Source organism: Emydura macquarii, unplaced genomic scaffold, assembly GCF_026122565.2.
Source record: "Emydura macquarii macquarii isolate MOO-44397 ecotype Brisbane River unplaced genomic scaffold, CSIRO-AGI_Emac_v2 contig_374, whole genome shotgun sequence".
In the NCBI taxonomy this organism is placed as follows: domain Eukaryota; kingdom Metazoa; phylum Chordata; order Testudines; family Chelidae; genus Emydura; species Emydura macquarii.
Genome location: NW_027130511.1, coordinates 13,510,309 through 13,525,592, shown reverse-complemented (window position 1 = coordinate 13,525,592; position 15,284 = coordinate 13,510,309). Strand labels below are relative to the sequence as shown.

Here is a 15,284-nt window from a genome sequence, read left to right as displayed (position 1 = left end):
AAATGGCTGCAATTTCCCTTAAAAATTCAGCCTGAGACAGACATCTGCCATGGAAAGTTTCAGCCCAGTTACAGTTTGGCAAAGTTATAAGCACTTGAAAACAGCCTTAGAATGGGAAGTGTTCTGCAAATTTAATAGTCTGTAATATCGATTGCTGCATCCTTCTCACACCTTCAACTCCTCATTTTTTTTCCTGTGGGAATTCAATTTTTCCAACCTATACTCTTAGGTAGGCAAGTATCAGTGGCTCATTTTACAGCTGGGGTACAGGGGGGCAGAGAGGTTGCATTCCTACTGTTTTAAAAGACCATCTTCAGCTGCCCAACGTTTTGGACAGCCGCTTTCAAAAGCTGGGCCTAAGCCGCTTTTGTTCAGGACTGCACATATTGCCTTAAGCACCGCCTAGAGTGAGATTAGAACCCGCGCCTCGCCACTTCTGCTAGTTCCTGGGACTAGCCTCTTGGCCAAGAGAGGACAAACCACCCTCCTCAGCTCGCGTCCATAGGGATGCGCGGCGCGCGCCTCGCGCAAGATCGTGAGCGCGTGCCCGCCCGACCCAGCTTCCCAGGGAATGTGCGGCAGCCGCTGAGCAGTTCTTCCCGCGCACGCGCAGCCGGGCCTCGGGCGCGCGCGGAGTCGGGAGGGAAGCTGCTGAGGTAAAGTTAGGGGGAGAGAGAGACTCCGTCAGCGAAGCGAGAGCTGGGGAGGCTCGACGGCCGCCATTACTGAGCCGAGAGCGCCGGGGAGGCGGGACGGGGCCGCGGCGGCCGAGAGCGCTGAGGGCCGGCGAGCCTAGGAAGCCCGGCGGGGAGGAGAAGCCGCCGGCGAGGAGACACCGTCCCGGGAATGCTGCTGCCCTCGCCGCCGCGCTGGAGCCGGATCCTGGCCGCGCGAGGTAGGGGAAAGAATCCGGTCCCCCGGGATCTCACCCGGCCCCCACCCCGGGCTGCGGGAGCCGGGGCCGGAGCCGGGGCCGGCCGGCGGGGGAGGGGGAGCTGTCGCCGCTCCCTGTAACCCGCTCAGAGGGCTGGGAGTGCTGCCGCCGGGAGCGGGGGCACCGGGGACTGGGATCCGGCTCCCCCAGCACCGCCCGGCACCTACGTGCAGGGAGAGGACGGTCACCGCTGAGTGCGCTGCCTGCCTGGTCCCAGACAGGTGAAGGGCAAGGCCTGAGCAATGGGAGGGTCTGAGCCCGCTGCCGCACGAAGCTGCCAGCTGGTCACGGGTGGGGGTGGGGGAAGCTTTCCTAGTCCTCTTTCCTTCCTTCCTTCCTTATCCCCCCTTCTCCTACTCCCTTAGCTTCCTTTCTTCTTCCTTCCCCCTCCTCCTCCTAATTCTTCCTTTCTCTTCTCTTACGGATTTCAACTGTTCTCAGTTCTTCCCCCCAGCCTCTTTCCCCCCACGCCTGAAAAAATTCCTTGAAATTAAATCTCAGCAAACTTCGTTCCCTTAATGATGTGTGCGCGCGTTTCTATTTTTCCACCAGGTGGGTTTAAAGTCTTTGAAATAGGGGATCCAGGTTGAGATCTTGCAGTTTACAGTATTTCATATCCCTTCAACTGGTGTAACCTTTAGACTTTTTCCACCCAAAGAAAGCTCCAGAGATGCATATAGAAATTAACAATACAGTGTGGCAGATGCATGATACAGGGAGGGTGAAACACTGATCTGGCTAAAAATTTAAGATCAATAACAGGAGAAATCGGAAGGCACCCCCCTCTTTTGGCCCCCTCTGTATGTGAGGATTTTGGTGTCCCCAGTGTTAAGGATTTGCCTAATAAGTGGGAGGCAAACGTTTTAAATCTAAACCAAAATAGGCCTGGTGGTTGTGTGTGCATTTTTAAATAGAGATTCACATAGATGATTTTTTTTTTGCTTAGGTAGTAGAGATTGACAAACATTTTTTAAAAAGTGTTCACTGCAGAGTAAAACTGAAATGGATCACTGCATTTGCTGATCAATCGCACGTCCATTTTAACTGTGTCTTTGGAAGGCTTTCACTACTATTGAAATGAATTACAGCACTGATACTGGTATACCGATTTCATAAATAAATGAGGAGTTAATAGGTGGTGTTTTTCTATTGTGTTGTTGTCACTGTGTTCTACCTTATAAGGTTCTGTGGTATGAAAGCTGTTTTCAGCTGTGACAACAGTTACTACAATCCCAGACTTATGCTTAAAAAGAAAAAAAGAATTAACAGTACATATTTAAAGCTGGCGAGTTTACAAATGAGCATCCAGGTGCATTTTTGGCATGGGGGCTTGTATTTTTTTCCTGTGACTGTTGTTTTCGTTAGGAGTGCTAACATCTGTATATGATAATATGCTACAAGTTAAATATCCTAATTTTACTATAGCATAGTAAGTGTGAAGTTAATATAGTGGTGATTTTTTTTAGAGGCCATATAGTACATCATACAGTGTCAGTATGCAGCTTCAACAGTTTGTTACATTATCACTAGCTTATTGCATTATAGCAGTTGCCTTTAACCTTGGAAAATAACGTTCTGAACACTGAATATATAAATTATTTAAAATATTTTTATATGCTTGATTGGAATGTAAATAGGTTAAATAATGCAATTGTAAACAATGCAATAAAATGAAAGAATTACAGTCAAGTGTCTTTTTTTTGATGTTGTTAGACTTTATTTTTGCGAAGGCGTGGCATGGGTAACATAATTAAACCAATTAAATATTTTATGCTTAAAACAAATGGTCTTAAAATTCTATTTTTAGCACAGGTATTAAGAAACAGAGTTTGTTTGTTGACGTTAAAGCTAAAAAGTTTTCCGTATCCTGCAATTCTTTATTTTCAAGGAAAATGTCTCTCATATGAAGTTTACCTAATATACTAATATGACAGTTCAAATTTTCTGAGCATCTTTATTAAAGAATAATGCTACTAAAAATCATTCCATTCTGTTTAATAAAGGGATTTAAAGGATGCTGACAGTCTTATCAAACTCCCAAAGGTACTTCCTTAACTAAAGGTAAATCCCATGTAGTAGCGCTCCTGGAGGATACCTTACGTATGATTTTAAAACATCTATTATTTTTAGTAGACTAATATGTGGGATGTTCTTTAAATTTTCTATAAAGCAGTTTCCACGGTTGATCCTATATGTGAAATTGCCTTTATTGAAGAAATAAAAGTTTGTCTAAGTTGGCTGTCCATTTTAAGTCAATCTCTGGAATGAATGAATAGTTTGTGAGTTCAAAATGTAGTCACTGTGCATAGAGATGTTCTGCTATACAAGGGCAGTTACTAGATAGAACATTGAGTAAATCACTGATAATTTCTGTAGAGATACCACTGCTGTAGTGAGCAATTATATTAGCATTGGTAGTTATAGATGGAACTGGCAAGATAAATGCACTACAAATAACTTAAAGGGTATTATTAGCCTAAAAATGAAACGTTGGTCTAAATTTTTAACCTGAAGTTTACTTTAACTGAAAGAAAAAGGGAAACAGTCTGGTTTTTTTCCTCACTTTTTTTTAAAATCACTTGTTATGTTCCACTGATTCTGTCATCTTCCCTGTTTGTGTGATTTTACACAGGGAGAGAGAAACTTTTAGAAAAAAGTGATTGCAAAACCACAAAAATAGGCAGCAAAAATTGAAACAGGTATAGTGCCTTTGAATTTGAATTTATTTTAAAAAATTATTTCTAGTTGAGGACATCCCTTTAAAACTGAAATAACTAATCTGTCATTTTCATATAATTCAGTTTGTGAATCTAAACTTGTCTGTTTTCTGTTAAGTTTCATGTTCTGATTCCCATGCCTTTGCACAATCCTGGTGTATTTGACAAACCAGTACTGCAAAATAATGTTTAAATTAAAAAATAAAGTAAAATATAAATACACTTTTTTAGAAATAAATCCAAGGCCCTGCAAAATGTTTTCAAAGGTAAAATTTGGCTTTAAAGTATCAGAGAATCTCTTTTTATAATAGTTAATAATATTTGCTGCTTGGAGAGTGCTTTTTATGCATAGATGTCTAAATACTTTACAAAGGTATGTAAGCATTATTTTTATTTTACAGAGGGGGAAACTGAGACACAGATGCGTGACTTCCCCAAGGTCAAGAAACAAGTCAGTGGCAGGATTCGAAATAGAACCCAGCTCTCCTGACTTTCAATACTGTGTCCTAGGCTATGTATCATAATTCTTCTTTAAGCAAAAAGGACACTTGATTTACATGGCACAACAAATATGGGTTGCTGAATTCTGCTTCACTGTTTTTCCTAACCAGTTAGTGACTGGATTTCATTCTCTTTTCCTCCCCATGCGAAACAAGTTTCAGTCCAGTTTCACAGTTTCTTCCTCTGATTTATGACTCCCTCCTCCTCCCCCCCTGCTCTTCATCACTTCCAGGTTCTGTCTTGAATTCCCCATAATTCTGCTTGGTAATCTTCTTTCCAGCAACACTTTTGTGGTTTTTGAGTAACTATAAAGTTATCTGTAAATAGAGAGCCTGATCGTGCAGTCCTTGCCACTATCGGAGGGTCTGCTGCTTCCCCAAGTCACTGGGAGGCAAAGAGGCGCTGCCCAGCACTGAGCGCTTCCCTCGCACCTTTCTTGCTCCTGTGGCTGCTGCTCCCAGCAGTAACTCAGCTGCTGGCTGTGGCTCCCTCCACCCCGCGCGGTGTCCTGCTCGATGTCACTCACTGCCTCGCAGGGCTCTGGCCTGGGATGTGGAGAGGGTGGCTCTTCCCCCTCTCCCTGGATTGGTGGGCTGCACTGCCCACATGGAGAGCCCCACCTCGCCCTGCAGAGCTCTGTCCCCTCTCACCCCAACTTTCCAGGTGTGTGGGAGTGGGGCAGGGGGGGTAGTCAATTAGTCAAGGAGCTGCACTTAGGGCTGATGCAAGGCCCACGAGCCAATGGTGGCTCCCAATGAAGAACACTGTCCTAAAACATCTTGAGGTGTGTCAAAGTAATGAAATGAATACTGGTGGTTCAGTGGCTCTGGTGTATATATCAATAGTTCATACTCAGCATTGAAAACTAAAACCTATTAATAGAAAGAGACCCAAAGTTGTCAGTCTCCCCTCCCCCCCCCCCCCCCCCAAAAAAAAACCCCAACCAAAAAAACCAGTCTAATATTTAACTAATAACTGAACTACCACCAGAGACAGAGGAAAAAAGAACCTTTATTTAACTTCTTCAAAGGACAGTACCTGTAAAAATACAACACCCTTTCCTCTCATTATTTTATTGTGGCATTCCTTGGTATAAACTCAACTTTTGTGGGGGGCTAAAACCAAAAAACTTACCATCTTGAACCTTAGTGATGCTTTTGTTTTTCTGCTCCAGTTGTTACAACCCACTGTAACTTCGTAATTACAAACATATCCAGTAGCTTGCAATGTGATATGCAATTATATTTTAAAAAGATGTTTCTTTTAAGTATTTTTAAGACATATACATGCAGAAACCAATGTAATTCACCTATGTTAATGTTAAGGAGTTAGACTTACAAAAGTAAATTCATCCTAGTAATTTTGGGTGTGTCAGTTTTTGGATGTCCAAAATGAGACGTCATTTAAGCGGCTTGATCTTCAGAAAAGACTGAGCACATCCATCATCTAAAAAATCAGGACTCAAAGTGTCAAGTTGGTTCTCAAAATCATGGTCTAAATTTCTATCCCAACTGTGTGTGGTGGTGTTGAGGATTTTTGCTCTGCAGTGTAAGTAAAGGATGGAGTTCTGACTTGGATTTTGCCTCTGAAATTACATGTATTTATGTAGGTTTAAATTAAAGTAAATCTTTCTGATGAATAAAATGTTTTGTAAAATGCTGCTTTTCTTATGCCTTTCAAACTTTAAAATTATTCATGGATCATATGTTCATTTTCAGATCCCTCAAGGAAGGACTCATTGAAGGAGATCATTTAAATGTGTGATATCACTGCAGGGGAATCCCTGCAAGTTAACCATTTTCTTGCTTGGTACCTTGTTTCTGTCAGGGTAAATTTGGGCTTTTGATCTTCATAATGTTCTAAAAAATTAAGACGTGAATAGATACTGTTCACTACATCTGTTATATTTTTTTATAACTACATTCAGAAATTTAAAAGCCCATCTAGACAAAGTCCCATAGCAAGATGTAGGCAATTCAAAGACGCTCTTTTTGCAGTGATGTCATACATTTCCTCAATATGCTGTAATTCTCAGAGTCCTTCTTTTAGGGACCCAAAGATAGAAATTATGTGATCCTTTATTAACCCCAAAATCTTGGAAGGGATGGGAATTGAAAAACAAAACAAAGCCCCAAACTCTCAGCAATCAAAAAACACCAAGGAAAGTTTATAGTAATTCATCCTTGAATCAGATCTTTAATGATATCTCAATATAATTACATTATGTTGACTAGAATAAGACTTTAAAGCACATATCTTATCATGATTTCTAGAAAATGCACATTTATAAGCTTGCAAAACACTATAAACATGGAACATTTAAAAATAGAGTTATACTGGTGTACTTAAAATAAAATCTTGCTTCACTTTAGGAAACTAATAGTAATGATCATGTTAAATATATAGTCAGCTTATTTCTTTAACAAGTTTATTACTTTTTCATGTATTTATTTAAAAGGCATTTAATTGTCTTTGTCTGGGTATGTGTTATAAAATATAAAACTAGAAAATAGGATATGGAAAAAGATGTGCTAGGTCATTTAGTTCATATTCATACTAATGCCAACCCTCTTTAGTTTTTTCTCCTTCTTTGTTCAGTCTTGTCAATGCCCCAGCTGATGCAACTTCCACCACTTTATGAAAGTTCTTCATTAGTCTATTACACCTGTCAGGAACTTTTCACTGCTATTCAGCAAAACTATTTTTCTTGCCCTAATTTCATTGTTATTCCTAGTTGTAATTGCTCTTAATTCCTCCTATTCCTTGGTCTTTATTCTTTTAGAATAACTTCCTTCCTGTCTTCTCAATCATACAACTTTAAAGTTGATATTATGTTCTGAATCCAGGTTTTTTAAGAGCAGAAGTGAGGAGAAGGAAAGACTTGGAGTGCAGTTTATATGTTAAAGGGGATATAACAAATTAAAAATCAGTTGTCTCTGAAAATGTTTACCTGCTAGAGTTATGAGTAACTCCAAGTTTGTTATAACTGAAAGATGAGAAGATTTTTTTTCTGTTTTGTTTGTTCATCTCTCATTTGACAGTATTCTGTCTGCAGTTGGTATCAGTCTTAGTTTGGTGTAGCCATTCATTTTGTCCTGTTTATGCCATCTTGTACACAGCCACAGAGGAAATAAAACTTTTAAAATTAAAAAGGAGAATGTGAAAACAAAGCCTTAAATTTGTAGATATAGTACCTAAAATTACTGTTTACTATTTTTTCCCAATTAACTGGATTTCAAATTGATGATGTTTTTTTAAATAAATCAGTGAATCAGACCTTCTTGGCCAAGACTTTACATTCCAGCTTTCAGTCCACAACAAATTTTTACTGTACTGTGATAAACAAAAAATAGTTTATAATTAAAATTTTAACTGTCTTATTCTAATCTTGTGAATGATGCCACTATAATGTGCTTTACTTTAAAAAACAAACCTAGCATTATCTGTAGTAATATAAACATTGTTCCCAAAGGATTTATTTTTGCTAGATGGTTTTACTGAGAGAGAGATTTGTTTTAGCTCTGCATTCCCTGGGTTGTAAGAGCATAAAAAAACCTAGGAAGAAGGAACTTTTACAATATCTTACATTGTTTTACTGTCTTTGAACATGTTTCTGACTGAGACGGTTGGCAAATAACATCAAACATAATAAAATACATAATAATAGTTTTGCTTCTTGTGACCTAAAAAACTCACTGTTCTGTAGAAATCAAGCTGAGTTTACATTCCTTGTTTTTAATTAAATGTATTTTGTTTTAAAATTACCCATTTTAGTAATAGCAGCATAGCTAAGATAACGTAGGTGAAAGCTGTTAAATTTTAAGTAACTGAGTATCGTGACAAAGGATGGTACATGTAAGCACTTTGTTTCTTATCAGTTTGAAGCTGTTTTAATTCTTTCTAATGTAGATGTCAAATGGAAAACTGTGTTGAAGTGTGACATTTGTTTTATAAGATAAAGCCATAAAAATAATTTCTTGAATATTTGACTTCAGTTTAGTCTATTCACAATAAAATCTTATTTGCCTCGTCTTAATTTAGGATTTCAAATGTAGATACATTTGAATATTTGCATAGTAATTTTTTTAAAGTATTGACCTAAACTTTGACAGGTTTTGGAAATGTATTATGCCAAATCATTTTTTGAAACTAGGACCTTGTCTACACAAGACGTTAGTGTGCAGCAAGCCAGAGTGTAAATCTGCAGCACATTAGTTTGCTATGCACTAACATCCCGTGTACACAATCTCTAAAGAAACGTCTGGGAATCACATCATTCATATTCACTGTAGTTGATAGATTTCTTGGAGTAGAAAAATAAAGACTGAATTATAATTTCTGATTACAAAATTGAGATACAGAAATGGAATTTGTCTATAGCCCACCTAAACATTTTTCTTGGTATTTTGATTGCTTATAGATGCATGATTGGATATGTTCGTTTTATAGTCCATACGTCTATACAAATGTATGGGTAGTATTCTAATCCAGCAATAATCCTACCAAGTCTTCAGTGTCATCTGATGCTCTTGTTTTCCCCAAAGTCTATCAAAACAGATCATGACTAGAAAAGACTACCTATTAAAATGTACTCTCTTCCCCCCACCCCTCCCTAATAACTTCATAGTTTCTAAACTAAATAGATGATCTGTTAAGAAAGCTAAGTGCCAGTGGTAGTCTTTGTGCCATATTATAATTTCAGGAACACCAGTGTGAACCTGGAGTAACTCCATTGAAGTCTTAAAAAAATTATATTTGGTGTGTGTGTGTTTGTTTATTTACAACAAATTCTAAATCTTTTTTTCTCAGAAGCAACGTGAGTAGTACAAAGTAAAAATTTGAGATTATATGTATCTCAGTATTTAATATTATTTTGTAATTCCCAGTTCCGGATGTTAACATTTGTTTTCTTCTACACTTTGTTAGTGACTTGTTCTGCTTAAATAGGTTACCATCAGTTATGACATTTAGTCTGTTTTAAAACAATAGCAAAAATTATTATTTCAGTATGGGTGTACTCCTGAGTTACTATACCAAGTTTTTGGTTTTATGCTGTTTTTAAGCATTTTTTTACTGAAATGAGTATTCAAGGAATATCATGCAGCTTCCTGCTATGTTTAGTAGGACTTTGATTTTATAAACATAAGACCTGAACCCATCCATGTAATTTTATTCATATGAATAGTCCCATTAACTTCAGTTGAACTACTCACATGAGTAGAGAGATGCGCATGTGTGTGTACAGCATCAGGCCCATAGGGAGTATACTTTGTAGTGTTTTTATCTATGTGAGACTTCAGTAGGGTTATTTTTAGTTATTTTTTTCCTAAAGTTTTTCTCATGTCTTGTGGTATATGAAAGTCCAAAACAAATAAGGGAAACAATGGAGCTGATTATGTATAAAGTGCTACCAAATGCACAGAGTCAGAAACCTGAAAAAAATCCACAGAATTTATTTTTCTCTCATCTTTTAGAGTAGTGTAAGGTCTTAAGCAGTAGCTGAAAAATTTTCAGACACAAGTTTATTAAGTTGTGGTGCTTTAAATAATGTAAAAGGGTGAAGTCGGAACTATAAATGTTTTATTTAAAATAGTTATAAAATTTTCACCTAACCTGAAAAAGGCACTTGTAATATGATATTTGTAAGTTACAGTTGAAATTGATTCACTTTTACTTATTGATTTTTGTATCTTAAATATATCAGCATTAAAAATTTTTTTTCTTCTTATAGGAAGATGATTCACTTAATCCTGAATATGTGAGCTCCTCATGGTGATGGGGGAAACAAGAAAAACAGAAAATAAATCCTGGAGACAAGGATATACAATTTAATTTTGAAGAGGCTTTTTCAGAATGAAAACCACATTCAGTTATCTTGATGAATGCAGAAGGACGAGAAGAAAGTTATGATGGCTAAAAACAAAGAGCCTCGTCCCCCATCTTATGCTATTAGTGTGGTTGGACTATCTGGAACTGAAAAAGACAAAGGTAATTGTGGAGTTGGAAAGTCGTGTTTGTGCAATAGGTTTGTGCGTTCAAAAGCAGATGAATATTACCCTGAGCATACCTCTGTGCTTAGCACAATTGACTTTGGGGGACGAGTTGTTAATAATGATCACTTTTTGTACTGGGGTGACGTAACACAAAGCGGTGAGGATGGAATAGAATGCAAAATTCATGTGATTGAACAGACTGAGTTCATTGATGATCAGACTTTCTTGCCTCATCGGAGTACGAATTTACAACTATATATAAAACGGGCAGCTGCCTCCAAATTGCAGTCAGCAGAAAAATTAATGTACATTTGCACAGATCAGCTAGGCTTGGAGCAAGACTTTGAGCAAAAACAAATGCCAGAAGGGAAACTGAACATAGATGGCTTTTTATTATGCATTGATGTTAGCCAAGGATGCAATAGGAAATTCGATGATCAACTAAAATTTGTGAATAATCTCTATATCCAGCTCTCAAAATCTAAAAAACCTATAATAATAGCAGCAACTAAATGTGATGAATGTGTTGATCATTATCTACGAGAGGTTCAGGCATTTGCTTCAAATAAAAAGAACCTTGTGGTAGTGGAAACATCAGCAAGATTCAATGTCAATGTTGAGACATGTTTTACTGCACTGGTACAAATGATGGATAAAACTCGTGGTAAACCTAAAATAATTCCGTATCTGGATGCCTATAAGACACAGAGACAACTTGTTGTTACTGCAACAGATAAATTTGAAAAACTTGTGCAAACTGTGAGGGACTATCATGCAACTTGGAAAACTGTTAGTAATAAACTGAAAAATCATCCTGATTATGAGGAGTACATAAATTTGGAAGGAACAAAAAAGGCCAAAAATACGTTTTCAAAACACATAGAGCAGCTTAAACAGGAACATATAAGAAAAAGAAGAGAAGAATATATTAATACACTACCAAGAGCTTTTAACACACTACTGTCAAACCTTGATGAGATTGAACACCTGAACTGGTCAGAAGCCCTCAAGTTAATGGAGAAAAGGCCAGACTTCCAACTGTGTTTTGTTGTGCTAGAAAAAACACCCTGGGATGAAACTGACCATATAGACAAAGTGAATGATAGGAGGATTCCATTTGACCTTCTCAGTACACTAGAAGCTGAAAAAGTCTATCAAAACCATGTGCAGCATCTTATATCTGAGAAGAGGAGGGTTGAAATGAAGGAGAAGTTCAAAAAAACTCTTGAGAAAATACAGTTCATTTCACCTGGGCAGCCATGGGAAGAAGTTATGTGCTTTGTAATGGAGGATGAAGCTTTCAAATATATCACTGATGCAGATAGTAAAGAAGTATATAGCAGGCATCAGAGGGAAATAGTTGAAAAAGCGAAAGAGGAGTTTCAGGAAATGCTTTTTGAACATTCGGAACTGTTCTATGACTTGGATCTTAATGCAACACCCAGTTCAGATAAAATGAGTGAAATTCATGCAGTTCTGAGTGAAGAACCTAGATACAAAGCTTTACAGAAACTTGCACCTGATAGAGAATCTCTTCTACTTAAACACATAGGATTTGTTTATCATCCCACTAAAGAAACTTGTCTCAGTTTCCAAAATTGCATGGATATTAAAGTAGAGCAGTTACTTGCCAATAGTCTTTTGCAGCTGGACCATGGTCGCTTAAATTTGTACCATGATAGTGCCAATATTGATAAAGTTAATCTTTTCATTTTGGGTAAAGATGGTCTTGCACAAGAGTTGGCAAATGAGATTCGGACACAGTCCACTGATGATGAATATGCCTTAGATGGAAAAATATATGAACTAGATCTTAGGCCAGTTGATGCAAAGTCACCTTACCTTTTAAGTCAGTTATGGACCTCTGCCTTTAAACCACACGGATTTTTCTGTGTGTTTAACTCTATTGAATCCCTCAATTTTACTGGAGAGTGCATTGGAAAAATAAGGGCAGAGGCATCTCAGGTACGGAGAGACAAGTATATGGCTAATCTTCCATTTACATTAATATTGGCTAATCAGAGAGACAGCATTAGCAAAAACTTACCTATTCTGAGACACCAAGGTCAGCAATTAGCCAATAAGTTGCAGTGTCCTTTTGTAGATGTGCCTGCTGGTACATATCCACGTAAATTTAATGAGACTCAAATAAAGCAAGCTCTAAGGGGAGTGCTAGAAGCAGTTAAACACAATTTGGATGTTGTAAGTCCAGTTCCCACCATTAAAGATCTGTCAGAAGCTGACTTGAGAATTGTGATGTGTGCCATGTGTGGAGATCCATTTAGTGTGGATCTGATTCTTTCACCCTTCCTTGACTCTCACTCCTGTAGTGCTGCTCAGGCTGGCCAGAATAACTCTTTAATGCTTGATAAAATTATAGGTGAAAAAAGGAGGCGAATACAGATAACAATATTATCATACCATTCTTCAATTGGTGTAAGGAAAGATGAACTAGTTCATGGGTATATACTAGTTTATTCTGCTAAAAGGAAGGCATCCATGGGAATGCTTCGGGCATTTCTTTCAGAAGTACAAGACACTATTCCTGTCCAGTTGGTGGCTGTAACTGATAGCCAGGCAGACTTTTTTGAGAATGAAGCTATCAAGGAATTAATGACTGAAGGAGAACACATAGCAACAGAGATAACTGCTAAATTTACAGCTTTATATTCTTTATCTCAGTATCATCGTCAGACTGAGGTTTTCACATTGTTCTTCAGTGATGTTTTAGAGAAGAAAAACATGATTGAAAATTCATATATGTCTGATAGCACCAGAGAATCAACACATACAAATGAAGACGTTTTCTTGCAGTCTCCCAGAGGAAGTTCTCTTGCCTATAATTACTACCCAGATTCAGAAGATGATACTGAAGCACCACCCCCTTACAGCCCAATTGGAGATGATGTGCAGTTGCTTCCAACGCCTAGCGATCGTTCAAAATACCGATTAGATTTGGAAGGAAATGAGTATCCTGTTCATAGCACACCACTCAACTGTCATGACCATGAGCGCAATCATAAAGTACCTCCTCCTATAAAACCCAAGCCACTTGTACCTAAGTCAAATGTGAAGAAACTGGATCCAAACCTTCTAAAAACAATTGAGGCTGGCATTTGTAAAAACCCAAGGAAGCAATCATCTCGAGTGCCTTTGGCACCACCAGAAGATTCAGACCAATCCGATAATTATGCAGAACCTATTGACACTGTTTTTAAACACAGAGGCTTCACTGATGATATCTATGCAGTTCCAGATGATAGTCAGAATCGTGTTATTAAAGTTCGAAACTCATTTGTTCTAAATAATGCCCAAGGAGATGAAGAAAATGGATTTGCTGATAGAATATCAAAGAGTCATGGGGAAAGAAGGCCATCAAAATACAAATATAAATCTAAAACACTATTTAGCAAAGCAAAATCTTATTACAGGAGAACACATTCAGATGCAAGTGATGATGAGGCTTTTACAACCTCTAAAACAAAAAGAAAAGGAAGACATCGTGGAAGTGAAGAAGATCCACTTCTTTCACCGGTTGAAACCTGGAAAGGTGGCATTGATAACCCCGCAATTACTTCAGATCAAGAGTTAGATGACAAAAAAACGAAGAAGAAAACTCACAAAGTTAAAGAAGATAAGAAGGTAAGTTAGTTTAATCCATTTTGTTAAATGGTATAGAGTTCCATTAAGATTTCTTTTTTTAAACTGTTCTTTGAGTATCTTAACTTTATAAAACATTAAAATTAATTTCTGTGATTAAATTCATTTATGAATAGATCTGCTCCTTGTATGTATTCAAAGTTGTATATGTTCTCTTTTGTGCAAGTTTTTATATATTTTAATCTTGTTAGCACTGCAAGATTAACACGAGGGAAGGAGCTGGGTTCTTTCTCTTAGGGATTATTTAACAAAATTCTACATTGTATCACCTTTGCAAACACATTAAAGCCAATGGGGTTGTACATTGTCCCTGAAGGCATCATTTGGCCTCGGATCCTTTGTTAGTGATGATGCAAGAAAAGTGGGGGGAAAGCTAGTTAGAATTGTAGACCTCATGTAAAGTTTACAGGGTTAGCATTTAGGAGAAAAATTCTTTTTATTTGTATTTGGCATGAAAATTGGGACTTTAAACAGAATTCTACAATACTATTTTTAGATATGTTCTATACTTGAAAAAATTAATGTTTATTTGCAATGTTCAGAAACATACACAGTTACTGTGCCCACAAGACTAAATAGATTTGTGTATTGCATCTTTTCTTTTTAAACATACTGTTAAGGGTAACACTGTGATTGTTTCACATGTGCAACCACATGCAGGGTTTCTGTTTTCAGGATCTGCTTTTTAATTCTTGTTATCTGGTAGGTTGTTTCCTTTTTATTTAAAAAAATCTAGTTACACTAAAAGTATTAGAAGTTTGTGTTGAGGTATGTGTATGCCCTCTACAATTTTAATTGATGGTGTCTACAAGAGTGCTTAGGTCATTTATATCCCTGGTTTTCACTTAATATATCAGAAGAATATTTGGTCAGTTGTCGTTTTGGTCACTATATAAATAATTTGTAGATCTTATTGATGTTGCCTTTTGCAGAATCTCAGAATTTCCCATTGATTTAAGGTTTTATTGGATGTTCTTGAATAGCATTTAAGTGATTTTTGTTCATGTGAAATGAAAATCCAAATTTTATAAATGGACTACTTTCTGAAATATAGTATTCAGTATGAAGTGCTGATTTGAATAGTTCATGAATGATTTAAAGGCTGCTTCCAATCTCTTGAGGCTCCCAAATTAGCACAAACAAAGCCTTCATGAAACGTCTTCAACAAAGTTGTGTGGTTTCAAAAATACTCACTTTGAAGTTATGCTTATTAACAAAGTTCAGTAACTTGAAGAATTTTGTAATAAACCTAATTGAGGGATGCATATTATGTTGGGTGCAAACCATCTTGCTGTATAAGGTTGAAAATGTCCTTTGCTACACTGCATCGCTGGCACAAAGTTGCTCTGAAACTGGCATATACATACAGCTCAAGCAGGATCATCGCAGTTTAGGAGGGATCCTCTGATGTAGTGGCTTTTGCCCTTATCCTTGAGTGACTGACTTGGAATTGGTTGGTGTTTCCTTCTACCTACCCCA

At 37.5% G+C, this 15,284-nt stretch overlaps 1 protein-coding gene across 1 annotated transcript in view; it reads left to right on the top strand.

Annotated features, from left to right (window-relative positions):
• Positions 1 to 625: 625 nt before the first annotated feature.
• Positions 626 to 15,284, top strand: part of ARHGAP5 (Rho GTPase activating protein 5) — a 76,312-nt gene continuing 61,653 nt past the window's right edge. The window contains exons 1-2 of the mRNA XM_067534311.1: positions 626 to 895; positions 9,884 to 13,787. Coding sequence (XP_067390412.1) covers positions 10,035 to 13,787 — 3,753 coding nt within the window. The 5' untranslated portion in view covers positions 626 to 895; positions 9,884 to 10,034. The remainder of the gene's footprint in view (positions 896 to 9,883; positions 13,788 to 15,284) is intronic.